Consider the following 17,367-nt stretch of genomic DNA (forward strand, 5'->3'; position numbering starts at 1 on the left):
GACTTACAATCTCCTTGCCCTTCCCCCCTCACAACAAACACCCTGTGAGGTAGGTGGGGCTGAGAGAGCTCCGAGAAGCTGTGACTAGCCCAAGGTCACCCAGCTGGCGTGTGTGGGAGTATACAGGCTAATCTGAATTCCCCAGATTAGCCTCCACAGCTCAGGCAGCAGAGCGGAGAATCAAACCCGGTTCCTCCAGATTAGATACACAAGCTCTTAACCTCCTACGCCACTGCTGAAAAGATATGTAATGACTGAACAGTGATTCTTAAATAAACCATAATCTACCTACCTTCAGTAACTGTCCATTTCCTGTTCTCAAAAACAAAACTGGTGTTTTCAAAATCACAGTGGCATAAACTGATACCAAATCAGAGTGATTCAGAAAAGGTGAGTTAACTGGTTGTGTTGTGTTCTGAAAAATCAAACACACGAGAAAAATATGAATATACATAATTCAATTATTTTGAAGAAAATGTCACAAGTTTCTGGGAGCACCATTGAAGTCTACAATACAAATAGTGGGATGCATCATTTCCCTTCAATCAAGGCTTCAACATAACCTATGCTTTAAAAAACTTTTTTCTTTGTTTTTTCTTTTTTAAAAAATAACAATAACACATTATAATAAAGTGTAGATATTTAGTCAGTTTCTTGTCATACATACTTATTTGTAGTAGTCTCCCATAGATTATTTTTTGAAGTCAGTGCTAAAAATGATGTCTAAATATATAAAGAAAAAAAGGAAAATGCTTTTGCAATTAAAAATATTGTGTTCTAACTCTAAACATGAATCATGTGATGGGGGACAGAAAATGCACAGCTTTCACTCTTGGGAACACTATGAGCATTCATATAGATAACAACTGTGACTCATTAACATACTTCCCTTCTGATCATGAGTTGCAGCTACACATACTTATTCCACCATAATATCATGCTTTTAAGTCAGCAGTATTCATACTAGCTATGAATGTAATGAATAATGCCTGTTCAGTTTAAAGCTGGTGAAATTTAGTGTTGCAGTTTATATATATATATGAAAGGGAAAACTATTTAGATTACTTGTAATTAAAAAAACTACCAGTCTGTTAAAACATTTCAGAATTAAAGTATAAGTTTAGGAAACTGACCTCAATAAGCTCTGCGATACAGTATGACATAGAAAAAGAACAGTGATATTTTACAAGAAAAGATTCTTTAACTGGGTACCACAGCTTCAGTCTAATACTCTGCTTGTATCCCTTCAACCCATCCATCCTAGTATTTGTCTACCATTCAGTCTGTAATATGAAGGACAGTAACAGGAAATCTACCAGTTAATTGTGGAGAAGGAGTGACTGAATTCAACCACTTTCTCTACTTTCCATTACAGTAAGTCCATCAGTAATGTTTCACCTTTGTTTATGGGGGTCTAAGTGCATTATCCCCATGGTTGCTCTGAGAAGGAATACCGCACATGATATTTAAGCCAGAGGTTTCCCATCCAACTACAGACACGTGCGCAGAAGCACACTCCAACATGAATGTAGCTCCTAAATGTATCTAGGTACAAGTACGTAGTTCAGGAATGCTTAATACTCATGAATTTTTTTAAAATGCCATTTTCCCCATTTGAGCTACAAGAAAAAAAAGAAATTGGGTTGATTGTCCTAAAACAAGCATACTGTCTATTTACTTACTTACTTAATTAATTAATTAATATTATGCATGATATTACCCAGAAGGTTTTAAAACATGGAATAACAAGTAAAATATAATGTATATCAAACAGTAATAATAAATCCTAAATAAAATGAGAAATGGAACGAAATCTGCAATAGCTATAAGAATGGAAACAAGAAATGATAAAAGGACCCAAGTGTTTGATTAAAATAGAAATCAGAAAAATGAAAGCACATGCACGTATACACAAAATAAACTTGAGCAAAATGTCTTTGTAAACAGACCTACCTCAGAAGCTTAGGAAGCTTGAAAAACTATACATACACCTGTGGAAAGAGCATTTTGTAGCTGGGAGACCACAACTAAGTAAGCCCTATCTTTTTTCACTACCCATCTTACAAAGGATAGCGGGGTAAATACAGGAGGGCATCAAGAAATAATCTTAGCTCCTGATGAGGTAGCAAGCAGTTCTTTAAGGACTCAGGTTTTAAGACCTTTAAATATAATAATGAACACAATGAACTGAACCTAGAAACAAATAGAAAGCCAGTACTATCCTATGATCTCAGTCTACCCCTGCAGTTTCACTAACTGACACTGCCAAACTTCTTCAAAGATAACTGCTGAGTTATTGGTATTGTCAGGCAACAAGAATGTACTGACTTCAGTGAATTTAAAAGTTTATAACACTACTTAGAACTGCTGCAAGCCCATTAAAACTTAATGGTTTTACTTTACAGAATTCAAATGTTCCTTATTTTATGGCCGGACATGATGTCTTGTTCAATAGCTAAATACATTTAATAATTGAGTAACTAGCATTAGAAGTGTTCAGAAAAGTGGTGGTACAAATAATGTTAGAATATTCACATGTCTGTTGATGTCAACGCAGACTATAATTTTCACAGACATCTCTATACAAGATGGAAACGCTACAGCCAAGGAGCACTAATCAACAAAATGAGGGGCAGGGAGCTTATGAGACAATAAAGTTATTCAGTATTCCTTTTCAGTTACCTACTGTACATAAAATAAAATATGTGTGTGTGTGTTAAGTGCTATCAAGCCACTTCCAATTCATGGTGATCCTATGAATCAATGTCTTCCAAAGTGTCCCATTGTTAACAAGATAAAATGTGGTCTATTAAATACTGCTGAATTATGAAAACTACAATTGCTTCTCTACAGTAAGCAAAACTTGGACATTTTGGCAAAATTTTTACTCAGAGGTATCATTTTTCAGTGGGAAAATAGAATGGAGGAAACAGCTTAAAGATTCAGCCTTCCCTGCACCAGCTTCTTTTGGAAAAGGGAAAAAAACACACAATTAAACAGAAGGTATAGTTCCACCTTCAGAGGCGGCAAAAAGAGCTCGAGCAAAAAGAAGTGGCCTGTTTTGTTTATTCATAAACCATCATTTGATTATGAAGGCAAACTAAAAAGGGAAAGGGGAAGGAAGGAAACTGGAGCAGCAAAGGAGAGAGAGAAACACACGCTGGAACCCAAGGCTTTCCCCAGATTCAATCACAGAATACCAAATAATGTTTAGGTATTATTACATCCGAAACAAGCCTACAAGTCATATTTTTAGGCTTTAATACATAGTTTACAGAATATTCTTGGTCCCTGACAAGCTCTACCCATGGCAGCGTCAAGGCAAGGGAAACATTTATGGACCTAAACATTCTGGGCACGGTTGTCAACTCTGGGTTGGGAATTACTTGGAGATCTTGGGGGGGGGGGGGTGGAACCTAGGGAGGGAGAGGCTAGGGTGGGGGAGGACCTCTTGGGATATAATGCCATACAGTTCGCCCTCCCAAGGAGTTCTTTTTCCAGGGGAAGTGATCTTTGTCACCTAGAGTTCTCATTTTAGGAGATTTCTAGGCCCCACTTGGAGGCTAGATGCAACCCTAATTCTAGGTGATGTCACTGTTGGACAATATTAAACTAGAAGAGAAAGCAGGGACAAAGTCTCCTTTAAATTGGGATAAAGAAATCTATGCCAGTATAAAATATTTTCTTTTATGTCTATATTTCCATCCTTTCAGAGCTCCATTTTTGGCATCTTCCTGAAAACATGGGGCTCAAGGATGTAACTAAATGAAGGATAACCTACAACAATACTGTTGTATATGGACCTCAGTAACAGACATGCTCCATTTATAACCTACTTCTTACCACAATGGGGACACAAAGTGGCTTACGACACTCTCCTCCCTCCCTTTTTTCTCTTTCAGGACATGGCATTTTTATCATGACTAATAATATTTTCTTGGGTGCTGTGTGGTTTCCGGGCTGTATGGCCGTGTGGCCGGCATCTTCAGAGATGCCAGCCACAGATCCAGGCGAAACGTCAGGAGAGAATGCTGCTAGAACACGGCCATACAGCCCGGAAACCACACAGCACCCAAGTGATTCCGGCCGTGAAAGCCTTCGACAATAATATTTTCACTTATTCTCCTGTAACACACTGACAGGAAATCCCAGGATGTTCTTTCCTTTCATAGCTATAGCAAATATTGATTCAGCACTGAAATACATTTACAATTAGCCATTGATGACATTTTCTTGTTACACTTCCCAGTCCTCCAATGACTACAGAAGAAAGAATATCCTACTCAATATAGCACTCTCTGAAAAAGATTTTGTCTTATTCCATCATTTCCAAAAATACTGAATGAAATATCACCAGAATGTGAGATTTCATTCAGTATAGCCAGGAGCATAACCTGGCAGTTACACACTGAAATAGAACTACTATAAATCTTCAGCAGATTTATTCAGGTTATATCAAGCTGATGTGTGTAAAGTGCTGTCAAGTCTGGCTGATTCATGGCAACTAGCAAAGGTTAACAAAGCACGTGATACGGTTTACAGCAAAAAGTGGTTTTATGAATTTAATCTTTCCTTTGCACTCTTCCTTGGAGGTCCCTCTTCCAAGTACTGAACCTTATGCAATCTAATGAGATCAGATTATTCCACACTGCCTTCCCTCCTCAGGTTAAGCCTGGGCAGAGTCTATAATGCTCTGTTAAACAAAAGTTGACTATTATATTCCTATGCCTTTTAACAGTTTATCATGGGCAGAATCTTCATTAGTGAAATTTTTCTCATCACCCCATGTCCATGCCAAGAAAAGTTTCACCTACTGAATTTCTCTGAGTGATACAACCACTGCTGGGATTCAAATAATTTAACAACTGGTTCCAGTGTTGGAATTCACATAATTTAACAACTGGTTGCTTACAAGCACCATTTTAACAACCGGTTCTGCTGAAGTGGTGCGAACCTGCTGAATCCCACCACTGGTATAGCCACCTATCTTTTAAATATTTCACAAAGGGAGAGTTTTAATGTGAAATGGTTGAAAGAGAGCAAAAGTTCAAGCCACAGATGTTGCTCACCTTTTTATCATCTTCCCCAGATGAGAATGTTGTCACCCTACCTGTCCTACAAGAAAAACTGACTTGGCTACAGAGATTTACACAATGGTCACCTCAATACTGGACTACTGCAACTTGCTTTATGCAGGGCTACCCCAGAGGCATAGCTAGGGGAAATGGAGCCCGGGGCAAAATCTGAGTTTGCCACCCTCCCCCACCACGACCAAACAAAGTTTTTTTGTACCAGGTTGTCTCAAAGTCACATCAAATTATAGAACATGCCTCAACTCACAAATCTGGGTAAAAGTCAGATCCAGATTGGAATGAAATGAAACCACTGGAATGAAATAAAACCACCATGAAACTATATAGAACTATATAGAACATGTCTACAGGCAGCACCAAAACAATCACGCATCCCACGCTCTGTGGTGCCACAGTGGAGAAAAATCTGCTTGAAAAACACGGATTCTCATGGATCCTTATGATTTTTGCATTAAGTCACCTCCAAATCACCATCAAATCACAGGCCCAGCCCCTGGCCACATGTCTGAACACAACAATCATGCATCCAACACTCCATAGCGCTACAGTGGGGTAAAAACCTGCTTGAAAAACGGATTCTCATGGATCCTCATGATTTTTGCACTGTTACCCCAAAATCACTACCTCTCAGAACAATGCCAGCTGAGCTGGGGTGGGGGGGAGGGAGGCAAGGGTTGTGAAGGGATTGGAGAAGGTGGTGAGGAATGGTTAGGGGTGGGGGAGATGGGAAGGGGTGGCTAGGAGTGTAGGGTGAGAAGGGGTTGGCTAGGAGTTAGGGAGGGTGGCAAGTGGTGGCTAGGGGTGGAGGGAGGGTGGCAAGGGGTTGGGGAGGGTGGCTAGGGGTGGAGGGAGGGTGGCAAGGGGTTGGGGAGGGTGGCAAGGGGTTGCTAGGGGTGGAGGGAGGTGACAAGGGGGGCTAGGGGTTGGGGAGGGTGCCAAGAGGTGGGGGAAATGGGAAGGGGTGGCGGGGGAAGGGAAGGCCTCTGTCAGGTCCCCTGTGGGCTGGCCTTTTTGGGTGGCAAGGAGAGGGAAGACCTCTGCCGGGCCCCCTGTTGACCTGGCTGGCCTTTTTGGGTGGCAAGAGAAGGGAAGGCCTTTGCTCCCCCCCACACTTGCCCCCCCACGCCCACCTCCCAGGCCCTATTTACGTGGTAGGCCCGGGCAGGAGTGCCTGGCAGCGACCGGTCTGCCAGGCATGGCAGGGCCGGGCAAGGGGTATGGAGGGCAATTTTCCACTCCATGTAACCCACCGGCACCCACTGGTGTGCTAGTCCCCACCCAGCTATGCGTCTGAACTACTCTTGAGCCTACTCTCGAAACTCTAGCTGGTGCAAAAATGCAGTGGCATGGATTCTGATCAGGACCTGTGATGGATACATTCAACCAGTGCCCCACTTACAGCATTGGCTCTGGGTTGATCACCAAATTAGATTCATGATTTTGGTGCTTACCTTTAAAGCCCTACATAATCTGGGACCATTGTATTTAAGGGACCACCTCTCCCAATATGGCTTCTGAGGAGCACTGTGTCAGCAAACAACAATCTACTGGTGATCTCTGACATGAAAGATGTTCATCTGGCCTCAACCAGGCCTGGCAGAATGTCCTGTCTAATGAGATGTGGGCTCTGTGGGACTTGATGCAATTCTGCAAGGCCTGTAAGATGGAGCTGTTCCACCAGGCTTAAGGTTGAGGCAGCAACAGTTTAATCAATTATTTCCATCAGTTTAATCAATGATTTCCTCCCTCCCACTCCCCCCGCCTCCCCCGACAGCAATACTATGAGAGCAGGCCATAGTAAACTGAGATTTTAATGATTTTAATTTACAAAAATATATTGTATTTTGTTGTATTTGGAAGTTTTGTGTTTTATCTGATTGAAGATGGCCTGAGAAAGAAAGAAAGAAAGAAAGAAAGAAAGAAAGAAAGAAAGAAAGAAAGAAAGAAAGAAAGAAAGAAAGAAAGAAAGAAAGAAAGAAAGAAAGAAAGAAAGAAAGAAAGAAAGAAAGAAAGAAGAGAATGAGTGGACTTCAGTGTTGCAGTTTGACAATTCTAGAGTTGGGACACTGGTTTTATCGGAGTCCTCTTTAGATGAAAATGTACATTTCAAATACAAAGTTTTAGACTTCTTTTGTAGGGTCCCATGCTGAGCCTGTGAACTAGAACCCGGGAGTCTGCCTCTGGTGGTACCCCTGGTTATACCACACTAGATGGAAGTGTTGATAATAGTTACACCTACCAACATAGTAAGGGAATGTGTCTGTTTTTGATGGGATTACAGTCTACCTCATAAAACTGTGTTGTTAGAACAAAATGGAAGAAAGGAGGACAATGTTGCAAACAACTTGGAGTCCCCATTAGGGAAAAACGAATGGCATAAAAGGTTTTTAGTAATTGTTATTTAGTAAATGTTTTAAAAAGGTTTTTAGTAATTGTATTTAAAATTGATGGAGCCAGTGCAATCTGAAATTTATTTATTTGTAGTAAATCTGTGCTCTCTTGTTTGATCATACTGGGATTTTATGTTGTACACCGCCCAGAGCCCCTCGTGCCAACCTGCACGCAGCACTGAAGATTTCGGAGTTCAGTATGTGACTGTTGTGTGTATTGCTATTTTAATATAATTTTATCATATTGCTTTATTATTATAATTTACTACTTTTGAGACTTTGATAGGCCAATTTAAACGCACTCCACAAATCCGGTATTTCATCATCACCACAGAGCTGAAACAGTTACATTCTCAGCTGCTGGGCTGTAATCTGGGTTAGAATACATAACCATGGAAATATGATCAAAATCATTTGAATGCATACAATCCATGAAAAATATTTCTATTGGCGTTTTCCCTGCCCTGTGATGGTGGTAGAAGACTCTGGAGTGGTTTAGAAAAAATCACTGGGTTCTCATATGTCCCAAATCACCTGTAAATCTGAAAATCACAGCATAATAATCAGCGTGTGAGATTCTTCTGCATGCCGAAACAGCGGCCCAATTTCCAGGGTAGACTGAACGAGCTAAAATAAGGCAAAACTCTTGATACTGTAACAGCACAATCCCAGGCAGCCGGATTCGCTTTTGAACCCGTTACCCTCAATAGGGCAATTTAGCGCTCTAGCGGGGACGGCGCTGCTGAGCCAGACTAGTTTGGGGCTGAGTCTGACCCTGCAGGGCGATCCTTCCATTCTTAACACGCAACCGAGGTTACTCACGCAACACTCGAGGGTTCCGGGGAAGCCGCGCCGGCAGCCTTGGGAGCGGTCGAGCACCTGGCGCAGGTCAAAGAGGCAGAGGGCGGAGGAGGTGGGCGTTCGGAGCGCCTCGCCGGAGCTGAAGACCCCGACCCAGAGGGCGCGGCCCCCGGGCAGGCTGAGCCGGCTGGAGGAGAGGAGCCGCGTTTTGTCGGCGCAGCGCAAGGGCGCCTGCTGGTACCGCGAGGGCTGGGGGTCCTCGGGAACGATGAGCATCTGGGGCGGGCAACTGGCGAGATTATAGTAGGGGAAAAAGAGCCACTGCGCCCACCGAAAGGCGTCCACGAAGTAGCCGTCGCCGGGCACGCGCAGGCTGCTCTCTTCCCCCACGCGGGTCTCGTCGTCGCGCACGATGTAGAGGGCGCTGTTTTCCCCGCTGGCGCAGCTGTCGGCTGCCCCCTTCGCCGTGGTGGCGGCCACGGCGAGAAACCAGTCCGGGCCCCAAGGGAACAGGGTGCCCACCGAGGAGCCCCGCGGCGAGCAGCTGACGGCCTGCTCTGCTAGCTTGTTCTCGGGGAAGCGGCCCCGCAGGTCGCCCCGGTAGCAGACGCCGTTGGGCTGGGTCCAGCAGGTGATCAGGCGGGCGCCCTCCCGGGCGGCGTAGGGCAGCAGGAGCTGGTTGACCGAGTCGGTGCGGTTCAGGCAGAAGAGCGGGGGCCCGGCAGAGGCAGCGGGGGCGGCATCCCGCGTGGGCTGCAGCTGGTACACGCAGGGGCCGCTGGACACCAGCACGCGCCGCCCGCTCACGGCCAGGTTGCTGATGGGCCCCGGGAAGGGCGCGCCCGCCTTGGGCGCCGTCGCAGCCAAGGTCGCCAGCAGCAGCACCCAGCAGGCGCCGCCGCCGCCGCCGCCGCTTGCCATGTCCGGCGAGCTCCGCGTCCCGGCCGCCTGGTGGGCTTCTTCTGCTGCCGGCTGCGGCGTATGAGAGCTGCGCCCGCCACTGCTGCCCCTGCGGAGGAGGCAGGACTCACACGCCGCCGCCGCCGCCGGGGTCTCTGCTCCCGCTCTCTCGCACCCGCCCTGCGGTTTCCTTCGCCCAGCCGGGTGCCTCGTCGAGAAGTTCCCCTTTTTTTTGGTATGAAGCAGGAAGGTTCTCTCACCCGGCTCTTGGGGGCCATCTGCTGCGGCCGCCCGATCCCTCCTGTTCCCCGGGCCAGTCAGCTGCACGTGCTCCCGGCTTCCCTCCCCGGTACCTGTTTGGTCACCACAACCCCAGATATCACCAGGAGGGATGGGGAGGGCAGCTAAGATATGGTTGGGAGTTGGACGTGATGCTCCTGTGGTCTCTTCCAACCAGGCCCTTAGCTCCTTCCCTGTGCCTTTTACTGATGGAAACTGAAGCCTTCAATCTGCGCTTACCTAGCGACAACCACTGAGGAAATCTGTTGCTTAAAGCTACAGAAGCTCCTTTAATAATTTTCATGCTTTTTTTAAAAAAAACCTCCCCGATCTATTTTTTTCATTTTCCAGCAAATCTGGGGTCTTTTTCAGGTTTGCAGAAAGATCCATCTTTCACAGCTCCAGTCACAAGATTTAAGCAGCCAAAGATTTGATAGGCATTGCTATTAGAATGATGGGCCCTGGCCTTTTGCTGCTGAAACTAGCAGATCTCTTCCTCAGGCTCTTTGTGCAAAGAAAAAGTTTTCATTTGTATTTCCTCTTTTGCAGGAACAGTTGCAAAAGTTGCTTAGTTAAAGCTGAAGAGTGAAGAATGTAAATATGTTTAGTCATTACCATACTATTATCTAAAGTTAATTACAGCTGTTTTAGTTTTTAAATAGTTTAAAGACTGAAGAATTTCTTTCTACTGATATCTCCCTATGGCTTCTCTCATGTTTTTCTAACCCTGCCTTATTTTCTTTTTTAAAAACTTTTCTTATGTATGAAACAAAAAGTCACATTGAGTGGAATCATATGCAGAGGTGTAGCTAGGGAAAATGGAGCCTGGGGCAAAATCTGAGTTTTCCGCCCACCCCCACCCCCACCCCCGTATGGGCGGCCACCCTCCCCCACCATGACCAAACAAAGTATTTTTGCACCAGGTCATATCAAAGTCACCGTCACATTATAGAACATGCCCCAACTAACAAATCTGGGTAAAAGCCGGATCCAGATTATTTTAAACAGATCCTCATGAATTCAGATTATTTTTGCGTTGAAATGAAATGAAACCACCATGAAACTATAGAGCATATCTTAGTCTACAGGCAGCACCAAAACAATCATGCACCCTATGCTCTGTGGCGCTGCAATGGGCAAAAACCTGCTTGAAAAACACGAATCCTCATGATTTTTGCACTGCCATCCCAAAATCACCCGCTCACCACAACTCCAGCCATTAGCCACATGTCTGAACACAACAATCACACATCCCACGCTTTGTGGTGCCACAGTGGTGCAAAAACCTGCTTGAAAAAATATGGATCCTTGTGAATCCTTATGATTTTTCCACTTGGTCACCCAAAAATCACCTGCACATCACAGCTCATACCCTTAGACACATGTCTGAACACAATAATCCTGCATCCCATGCTTTGTGGCACCACAGTGGCACAAAAATATGGTTAAAACACATGGATCCTCATGATTTTTGCACAGTCAACCCAAAATCATCTGCACATCACAGCTCTAGCCCCTGGCCACATTCTGAACACAGCAGTCACACATCCCACACTCCATGGTGCTGCAGTGGCGCAAAAACCTGCTTGGAAAACACAGATCCTCATGGATCCTTATGATTTTTGCACTGTCACCCCCAAATCACCATCAAATCAAAGCCAAGCCCCTGGCCACATGTCTGAACACATCAATCATGCATCCCATGCACCATGGTGCCTCAGTAGTACAAAGACCTGCTTGGAAAAATGGATCCTTGAGGATCCTGATGATTTTTGCGCTAAGTCATCCCCAAATAATCACCTCTCAGAACAATGTCTGCTGAACTAGGGGTGGGGGAGGGAGGCAAGGGTTGGGTAGGGATCGGAGAAGGTGGGAAGGAGTGGGTAGGGGTTGGAGAGGGTGTCAAGAGGGTGGGGGCGGCTCTTGCCGGACCCTCTGTGGCCCAGGGAGCCTGAAGGTGAGCAGGGTGGAAGACATAATCAAAGCACTCCTGACAGATGACCATCCTCTCTTTAAAAAACCTCCAAAGAAGGAGACTCCCCCACGCTCCAAGGTAGTGCGTTCCACTGTTGAACAGCCCTTACTGTCAGGAAGTTTTTCCTGATGTTTAGGTGAAATCTCTTGTTTCTTCACTTTGAACCCATTACTCCTGGTCCTAATCTATGGAGCAGCAGAAAACAAGCTTGATAAAAATATTGAATAGCACTGGGCCCAGGATAGGACCCTATGGAACACTTCTCTCCAGGATGAAGATGAACCATTAATGAGCACACTTTGAGTTTGGTCAGTCAATCAATTAGAAATCCATCTAATAGTAGCATTGTCTAGTCCACATTTCACTAGCTTACTTGCAAGAATATTATGGGGCACCATGTCAAAAGGTTTGCTAAAATCAAGGTATGCTACCTCCACAGCATTCCCTTCATCTACCAAACTTGTCACTCTATCAAAAAAAGAGATAAGATTAGTCTGGCATGACTTATTTTTCAGAAACCCATGCTGACTTTTTGTGAACACGGTATTCCCTTTTAAGCACTGGCAGATCATCTGTTTAATGATCAGCTCCAGAATCTTCCCTGGTATTGATGTCAGGCTAACTGGACAGTATTTGTTAGGGTCTTCTTTTCCCCCTTTTTGAAGATAGATTTTGCTGGTGATTTTGGGGTGACCAAGTGCAGAATTCAGGAGGATCCATGAGGATCCATGTGTTTTAACCACATTTTTGCACCACTGAGTTGCCATGGAGTGTGGGTTGCATGGTTGTTGTGTTCAGATGTGTGGCCAGCGGTTTCAGATGTGATGTACTGGTATTTATTTTTATTTTTGAAATTTACCAGTAGCTGCTGCATTTCCCACCCTAGGCTTATACTCGAGTCAATAAGTTTCCCAGTTTTTTGTGGTAAAATTAGGTGCCTCATCTTATATTCGGGTTGGCTTATACTCGAGTATATATGGTAGATAAAATTATCTCGCTCCAAAAATATTAGAACTCAGTGCACCAAACAAATTGATTGGCAGTATATTCAAGATTAAAGAAAGCATTCACACCACCTCCATCTCCAGTTAATTCGTTGAACATGTTGCTGTGGAATTTGGTTTATATGACTTTTTAAAATGAGATAAAGGGTTAATCCCTACTGAGAAATTAAAGGTAGATATATCCAGGTTTCACAAGAAACAGTACCTTTTCATCACGCATTCTCCCTCCGCACTCCACTGAAGAGGATTCAAGCAATGTAACACTCCCCACAAACACGCGATCTGCTCGGTGGGTATGTTCTTTCTCGTCCTGATTGGATGTCACATTGTGTTGGGGTGGGTTTTTTGTTTTTTTGGCACACAGCTACGTAATTACGTAACTACATCACTGCATAGTTGTGTTGGTGGAATTTGATTGGCTATTGGGTTGGAGCAGGAACATTACTCCGCCCTGATTGAAAATCCATATTCTTATTTTCATTTTTACGTTGCTATGTAGGCACATATGAACAATTTTTATAGAAATTCTCTCGACCAGCGCATAGCAAAAAAAAAAGGCTGTGCGCGCTCAGTGCATGGCCCACTGCGCTATGATTGGCTGGAAGGCTCTAAGGGCAGGAACAAAAAGACCCGTCTGTCCCCTGTTTCTCCCCACCGAACTGGCTTCAGTGCTTGATTGGCTAAAAGGTGCACTTCAATGCAGGTTCTGAAAAAATGTGTGATGGGAGGGGGGGGGGATGCGCGCCAGAACCTTGATGAAGCCGTGTTTGGCACTTGAGCGGTGGGGGGTTCTGATTAAAAGCATGATTTAAAATGTGAGTATCACACAATTAATCACCTGTGGGGAATCGCCCAAATTCATGATGGATACTAACCATGCTGGCTGAATGGGACCTCTGTTTTTAGAGGCAAAATATCTCTGAACACAAGCAAGCAATAGGGGGAAGGTTTAGCCTCTATTGCCTTCCTTGGTGGGGGTCTCATCTAGTGAGCTGCCATGGAAACAGAAGAAAGAACTGGGTGGACCAATGGTCTGATGCAGCAGGCCACCTATGTGAACTCTAATCTGGAAAATTTAGTTATGTTTCTTGTCAGCAACTTGACCACAAGGTGTCACCAACAATTCAATTTTGAGAAATAAATTCTGTTTCCTGAAAGTCAGAAAAGTCAACACAAAAATAACAATTATTTTAGTGGAATCTATGTCTGAATTAATGTTCTTTGGATTGTTGTGTATATAGGCATCAGGGAAGACTTTTCAAGATTTCCCCCTTACTCTTATCTGTCTATATTAGCAAATCTAATGATATTCAGATGGCAAATTTAACTGCTGATAAAAGGCATTTGAATCTGGCTTGTTAGGAGAATAGTGCACACACCTTTCTCTACCCACTCCATCTCACATAAATCCAATGAAAGAATCTCTGCTAGGAACTAATACCCATTACATATAAATGCAGGTAACCAAATTAACTGGAATGCAACCCAAAGTTAATCCTAGCTTCTAATCATGAAGAGGATTGTGCGAAATGAAGCCTGGTTAATCCATGTGCCAGCATTTGTATGTAAAAGAAATTATTTTGTTCACTTTGGCTCATTCTGCATGGGTCAATTAACATGGGCTAAGGACACTTAAAAACCCATTTTGGGGTGGAACTTTGCATGGACCTCGCCCATAAAGTGAGACTGCCCTGTGTTATTTCCCCCAACCTGGGTTTTTCAACAATTGCACTATCCACAAGTCTTTTGAAAAATCCTAGGTTACAGCCACTTATGAGTGAATGGCCAGGCAGGAGGCTCTTTATTCAGCTGCACGTTCTTTAAAAAAAAAAATCCCGACTTACAGCTGCATAACCACGCAGGTGCAAAGGATCATATTGTGGTACCGTGAGATGTCAGCATGGCTGTTGGGGTTCATTTGAGCATGCCTGTGTAGCTACACATTGATGGGAGGTAAATAAAAAAATAGATGTGCCTGTGAGCAAAGGAGCGACAGCAACCTGCATTGTTTCCGTGGGCTCCAATCGCTGCCAGCACAGATGCATGCGAATGCGAAAATAGGAATGCGGACTTTATCCCGACTGCAACCTGCTATATATTTGCTGTGCGGAAAGGCCTTTGTGCCACAATGGGAAGAGGATTAAAGCACAGTGTGTCAATCAGCTGGGTTCACACATATTCTAACATTACATTGGCTGTTGGAACACAGTCTAATGTTTCAGTTCCGTGAACGTATACATGGGATAAGTCCTAGTCATCCCAGTGGTTTCTGAGTAAAATATGGATAATCTTCTGCTTTTGGCTCCAGTCTCTCTGTGTGTTTCTGTGTGTGTTTGTAGCACCTGATTTATGGCAACCCCAGCAAGTGGATTTCAAGTCAAGTGATTAAGTAGAGGTGGTTTTCTTTTACCTTTTTCTGCAGAGTCTTCCTTGGAGATCTCCCTTCCAAGTACCAAACCTTCTTAGCATCTTACCTCCCTGCAATCCATATCTTTTGATTTTTCATCTCAATATTCACACTCCAGACAAGTGGTTTATACTTCTGAGGAGGTCTCCTAACTTTGAATTGTCAGAGCTTGGTAATAGTTGCTTTACATCATTTAAAAAGTGTACAACAGCTGAGCTTTGTAAATGATTTTAGATTCAAAGAAGGAATTAATAGGATAAGAAAATAAATTCAAACATGCCATGTAATAATGAAAAATACAATTATAACGGCAAAAGGATGAAAACAAGCTCTTACAACATAAAATCTTTGCATTAAGAAGCATTGGCTCAGAATCTATGAAGCATAGGTATGAAAACTGAGACCCCAATGTAGAACTTCATACCTGTTGTCTTCCTTGAGATGTAAGTGGTTTCTTTGCGTTTCCTGTTGCTCGAACCATTTTTTCTTATAGAAAAATATGAAGACTTCTGTGTTCACAGTATTCGTTATGATCTCATTAATCAAGGTGCTATTTGAGGTAGCCTCATTAAGATTATTTACCTCACCTTATAAATGCCCTGAGGTTAAAACATTTTGGTAGGTTATTGCAAGATGGGATAAATACTCCAGGCAAAAGTTCAGCAGCCTAAACTAGATTATGAAGTTTTGTTCTTTATTCCTGTTTGTGTTGAGCTAATAAAAGGTCTCAGTTACCAATGTGAATTTCAGTGAGTACATGTGAGGATGTACAAAACCAGCCACTTTTGTTTGTGTAGAATGAGTCACAGGTGTCAGCAAGACATCAAGATACTGACAGGCATGGTCCTGACAACAGGGTCTGTTCCTCACGAGCATGAAATTGTCAGGCAAAAGAATATAGTAGACCTAGGAGGCATCAAAAATACTATTTTTCTTTGGCACGAAAGGGGAAGCAATCCCAAATGACCCTATCTGAGATTAAAGCAAAACCCATGACAGCACGGAAATTAAGAGTCTAAAATTAAGCATAATCCCTTGGTAAAACATGAAAAAAATGGTAGGTATAGGAAATCTCAGAATGCATATGGAGCTCTAGATCTTGGGAAAATTTATGTCCCAACTACACATTAGAGATCCATGATCAGATCTCCCACCATTTCTTCTAACATTGGTCCTTCCCACTGAAGTCACCTAGAACATTTTCAACCCCTTTTACCATGATGTTGGTTTGTGCTTACCTCCTCTAAATTATGTTTAGAGGAGGTAAGCACATGATGTTGGTTTGTGCTTACCTCCTCTAAATGGCTGTGTGAGGGGTTTTATTTTGTTTTGGGGTTTTTTGTTATTCAATGAAACAATGCTTCATTGATTCACTGCTTCAATGCTCTATAGGTCTGGTTAATCAATGTTTTGTAGATTCACCCCCAATGGTTAATCAATGTTTTGTAGATTCACCCCCCCCCCAAAAAAAAAACAAAAATCAAGAGGAGAGCGGGAAAGGAGAAAGATGAGGGATGTAAAATAATGGCATTGGGGTGGTGGGGGGAGAAGTTGGTGTTGTGAAAAGACAGTTATCCAAAGGGGCCAATGACTGAAACTTTAAGGGACAATATTAATCAAGTCTATTGTGAAGATATGCTTGAAACTGCTTCCTGGTTTCACTTGTGCCAATTACCAATCTCTTCACAGATAGTACATAAAAGGTGGTCAGTTTCTAAAGTATTTGGGGATATGGTTATTATTTTATTATGTGGAGTATTTGGGATGACTCCTTCTCTCTAAAAAAGTATTATGCAGACCAATAGCCTTTTATGGGGAAGAGTAATTTTTAAAGGTCAAAACTAGCGTTAGGTTTCTATCATGAGAGTTGCAGGTTTGGTTGTTGTTGCTGGCCCTTGTGTCCTTGAAACTCTGCCACAGTATCTTCACGCCATAAAAGCATCTGCCAGTCCTGAGGGTTTCAACAAACTGACATCTTTTCTGGTAGTTTTTTAATGTGATTAGTTCCTCTACACTTCTATTCATACTTTCTTAGAATGCAATAATGAAATGAAATATTCTGGTTTTATAAATGATTGATGACTAATACCTCCTGCTTGCCAGGAACTTCAAACCTGAATGCTGAGGCCAGTGAATGCAAATTAGATGTTTAGCTGCAAAATCAAAGAAAAGGAGAATTCCTTTTGTGTTGGTGCTGCTGCTTCATAATAGATAAGGCTTACAAAAACACAGAAACAGGAAGGAAGTGCAGATTGAAGCATGCAGAATGCATTTTTGACAAAACTATGGTTTAGTCTGATCTACAAAATATACACAAGTAATTGGCTACATAGGCCAAGAACAGGGAATACTGATTTCTGTTTGCAAGGAAGAGCTTCTGGGGCCAAGGAGATGCTAAGTGGAACTCCCCTGAGAGGCTGGCTATTCTGCTGGTGTACCAGTCACCTAACACGCCAGCAGACAACCTGTCATGGCTCCTGGAGGTCGTCTCTGGGTGGGCGCTGCAGCACTCTAACCT

General features: G+C 43.4%; 1 protein-coding gene across 2 annotated transcripts in view; it reads right to left on the minus strand.

Moving 5' to 3' along the window:
* Window positions 1-8,688, minus strand: part of PLXNC1 (plexin C1) — a 93,161-nt gene extending 84,473 nt beyond the window's left edge. For both annotated transcript variants that reach the window (XM_048501403.1, XM_048501402.1), the window contains exons 1-2: window positions 8,306-8,688; window positions 293-415 (exon numbers count right to left, since the gene is read on the minus strand). In XM_048501403.1, coding sequence (XP_048357360.1) covers window positions 293-415; window positions 8,306-8,560 — 378 coding nt within the window. In that variant the 5' untranslated portion in view covers window positions 8,561-8,688. The remainder of the gene's footprint in view (window positions 1-292; window positions 416-8,305) is intronic.
* Window positions 8,689-17,367: the final 8,679 nt, after the last annotated feature.

The sequence above is a fragment of the Sphaerodactylus townsendi genome, linkage group LG06 (assembly GCF_021028975.2).
Source record: "Sphaerodactylus townsendi isolate TG3544 linkage group LG06, MPM_Stown_v2.3, whole genome shotgun sequence".
Taxonomy (NCBI): Eukaryota; Metazoa; Chordata; class Lepidosauria; order Squamata; family Sphaerodactylidae; genus Sphaerodactylus; species Sphaerodactylus townsendi.